The sequence below is a fragment of the Triticum urartu genome, chromosome 1 (assembly GCF_003073215.2).
Source record: "Triticum urartu cultivar G1812 chromosome 1, Tu2.1, whole genome shotgun sequence".
Taxonomy (NCBI): Eukaryota; Viridiplantae; Streptophyta; class Magnoliopsida; order Poales; family Poaceae; genus Triticum; species Triticum urartu.
In genome coordinates this window covers 135,097,403-135,099,987 of record NC_053022.1, presented here as the reverse complement: position 1 = coordinate 135,099,987, position 2,585 = coordinate 135,097,403, and the positions used below count along the sequence as shown (strand labels likewise).

The window sequence follows — 2,585 nt, the reverse complement described above, 5'->3', positions numbered from 1 at the left end:
ATTCCACAAAATTCATATGGATGAAGGTGCCCCAGCAATTCAAATTTCAGATTTTCATTCTTATTATAGTACTTCCTTCGTCATAAAATTCTTGCTTAAATTTGTTTAAATACGAATGTATTAAGTCACGTTTAGTTAGTACTAGCTTTGGATTATGCACGCCTCTCAGCCCTCTGGCCATGTCCAGTACAGTCCACTGAACCCACGCCATCACCGCCATAATTACCGTAGTACTGTACTCCGGAGACAAATGCGGGGGACCCCAAGCCTATCATAAATCCTCTCCCCCCACCATAAATCTCCCCCCGCCGCGCCCCGTCTCCCCGCTACGCGTCCCCCGCCAAACTCCCACCCCGCTCGCTCTCCCTCTGAGCTGTGGCATAGCTGTCTTCCTCTCCCCACCTCCACCTCCACCTCCACCCCCTCGTCCTCCCTCCTCCTCCGTCCATCCACAACTCAGTTGCTGCCAAATCTTAGCGCTGCACCCACCGCCTCCGTTCGGTTCCCTGGATTCTTCTCCGCGCCCGCGAGAAATCTGGGTGATGAGATGATGAGGACGGCGGCGGTGCTCCTCCTCCTCTGCCTTTTCGCCTTCGCCGGCAGCGGCCGGGGCGGAGCGCGGGCCGCGGCCGTATGGGCGGAGGGGGTCAGAGAGACGGCGGCGGTGGAGGTGGACCCTGCCTGGCGGTTCGCTAGCCCGCGGCTGCGGGACGCGTACGTCGCGCTGCAGACGTGGAAGCAGCAGGCCATCTTCTCAGACCCCAAGAACCTCACCGGCAACTGGGTGGGGCCCGGGGTCTGCAGCTACACCGGCGTGTTCTGCGCGCCCGTTCCGTCGTCGGGCGAGCTCGCCGTCGCCGGCGTCGACCTCAACCACGGCGACATCGCGGGCTACCTCCCGTCGGAGCTCGGCCTCCTCTGCGACCTCGCGCTGCTCCACCTCAACTCCAACCGCTTCTGCGGCCTCGTGCCCGACACCTTCCGCCGCCTCGTCCTCCTCCACGAGCTCGACCTCAGCAACAACCGCTTCGTGGGCGCGTTCCCGACCGTCGTGCTCGACCTCCCGTCCCTCCGGTTCCTCGACCTCCGCTTCAACGACTTCGAGGGCGGCGTGCCGCGGGAGCTCTTCGACCGCCCGTTCGACGCCATCTTCCTCAACCACAATCGCCTCCGCTTCCAGCTCCCCGACAACTTCGGCAATTCGCCCGTGTCCGTCATCGTCCTCGCCAACAACCACTTCGGCGGCTGCCTCCCGGCGAGCCTCGGCAACATGTCCGACACGCTCAACGAGATCCTCCTCATCAACAACGGCCTCAGCTCGTGCCTCCCGCCGGAGGTCGGGATGCTCCGGGAGGTGACGGTGTTCGACGTCAGCTTCAACGCCCTCGCAGGGCCGCTGCCGCCGGAGGTGGCCGGGATGCAAAAGGTGGAGCAGCTCGACATCGCGCACAACCTGCTGTCGGGGACCGTGCCGGAGGCCGTGTGCGACCTCCCACGGCTCAAGAACTTCACCTTCTCCTACAACTTCTTCACCGGCGAGCCGCCGTCCTGCGCGCGCGTCGTGCCTGCCGACGGCGACCGCCGGAACTGCCTCCCCAACCGCCCCGCCCAGCGCATGCCGCAGCAGTGCGCCGCTTTCTCTGCCCGCCCACCCGTCGACTGCGCAGCTTTCCAGTGCAAGCCGTTTGTCCCACCTCGGCCACCCCCACCGCCAGCATACCCCGGCCCGTTGCCACCAGTATACCCCATGCCATACGCGTCGCCGCCGCCGCCTCCACGTTACCGATGATTCTTTGACAACAGAAGCATTGCCGGTTTCACTTTCCCTTGCCGCACCCCTCGCCGCCGGTGTGGAAGAGCCAGCGGAGCTCGCCGTCACAAAAGTACGTGGTCATTGTTGTTCGTGGATTACCAGTTCTTGATTGATAGCTACCGGCGTAAAGAAGAACGTGGTGCATATATCCTTTTCTTGTTTTTTTGCATTGGTTGGTGTCTGTTTTCCGCATCGTCGTCTTCGATCATCCGTTTGCGCGGTGGCGATGGCGAAAAGGATTGGAGCATGGTGATAGGGAAATTTGAAAGGTGGGAACAAATTGGGCTTGGATTGATGGCTAATTGGGTTGTGAATAATAAACTGGTTGAGAGAGACAGGTTAAGCTGAGACTGAGAAATCCATGGAAAAGTTGTGATGCGGGATGTATAGAATGATACTTTTAGTTCGGTAAAAGGGTCAGAGATAAGTTTCTACATCAAGAGATTTGTCCTACTGAATTCCTCTTGTGTCACAGCTGCTTACTGTTATTCGATTATTATTATTAAGATATTTAGTCGGGCTTCTTGGAGAATGTTCTCCTAACTGTTACTCTGTGCTCTTACAAATTTTGTAATATGACATTATAAATCTACTCCCTTCGTTTTTTAGTCTGCATATAAGGTTTGGTCAAAGTCAAGCTTTATAGACTTTGACTAACTTTATATTAAAAAGTATAAACATTCACAATATGAAATCAATATTATCAGATGCACCATGAAACGTATTTTCATACTATATAGTTTTAGTATTGTAGGTGTTTATATTTTTTTAT

At 56.4% G+C, this 2,585-nt stretch overlaps 1 protein-coding gene across 1 annotated transcript; it reads left to right on the top strand.

Moving 5' to 3' along the window:
• Positions 1 to 308: 308 nt before the first annotated feature.
• On the top strand, positions 309 to 2,356 carry LOC125551734 (leucine-rich repeat extensin-like protein 4). Its single transcript, XM_048715033.1, has one exon. It carries the CDS (start codon positions 548 to 550, stop codon positions 1,787 to 1,789), a length of 1,242 nt encoding a protein of 413 aa, XP_048570990.1. The 5' UTR covers positions 309 to 547; the 3' UTR covers positions 1,790 to 2,356.
• Positions 2,357 to 2,585: the final 229 nt, after the last annotated feature.

Bases quoted from the DNA above. Each gene is read 5' to 3' on its own strand.
- LOC125551734 (XM_048715033.1), top strand. From the start codon at position 548: ATGATGAGGACGGCGGCGGTGCTCCTCCTCCTCTGCCTTTTCGCCTTC.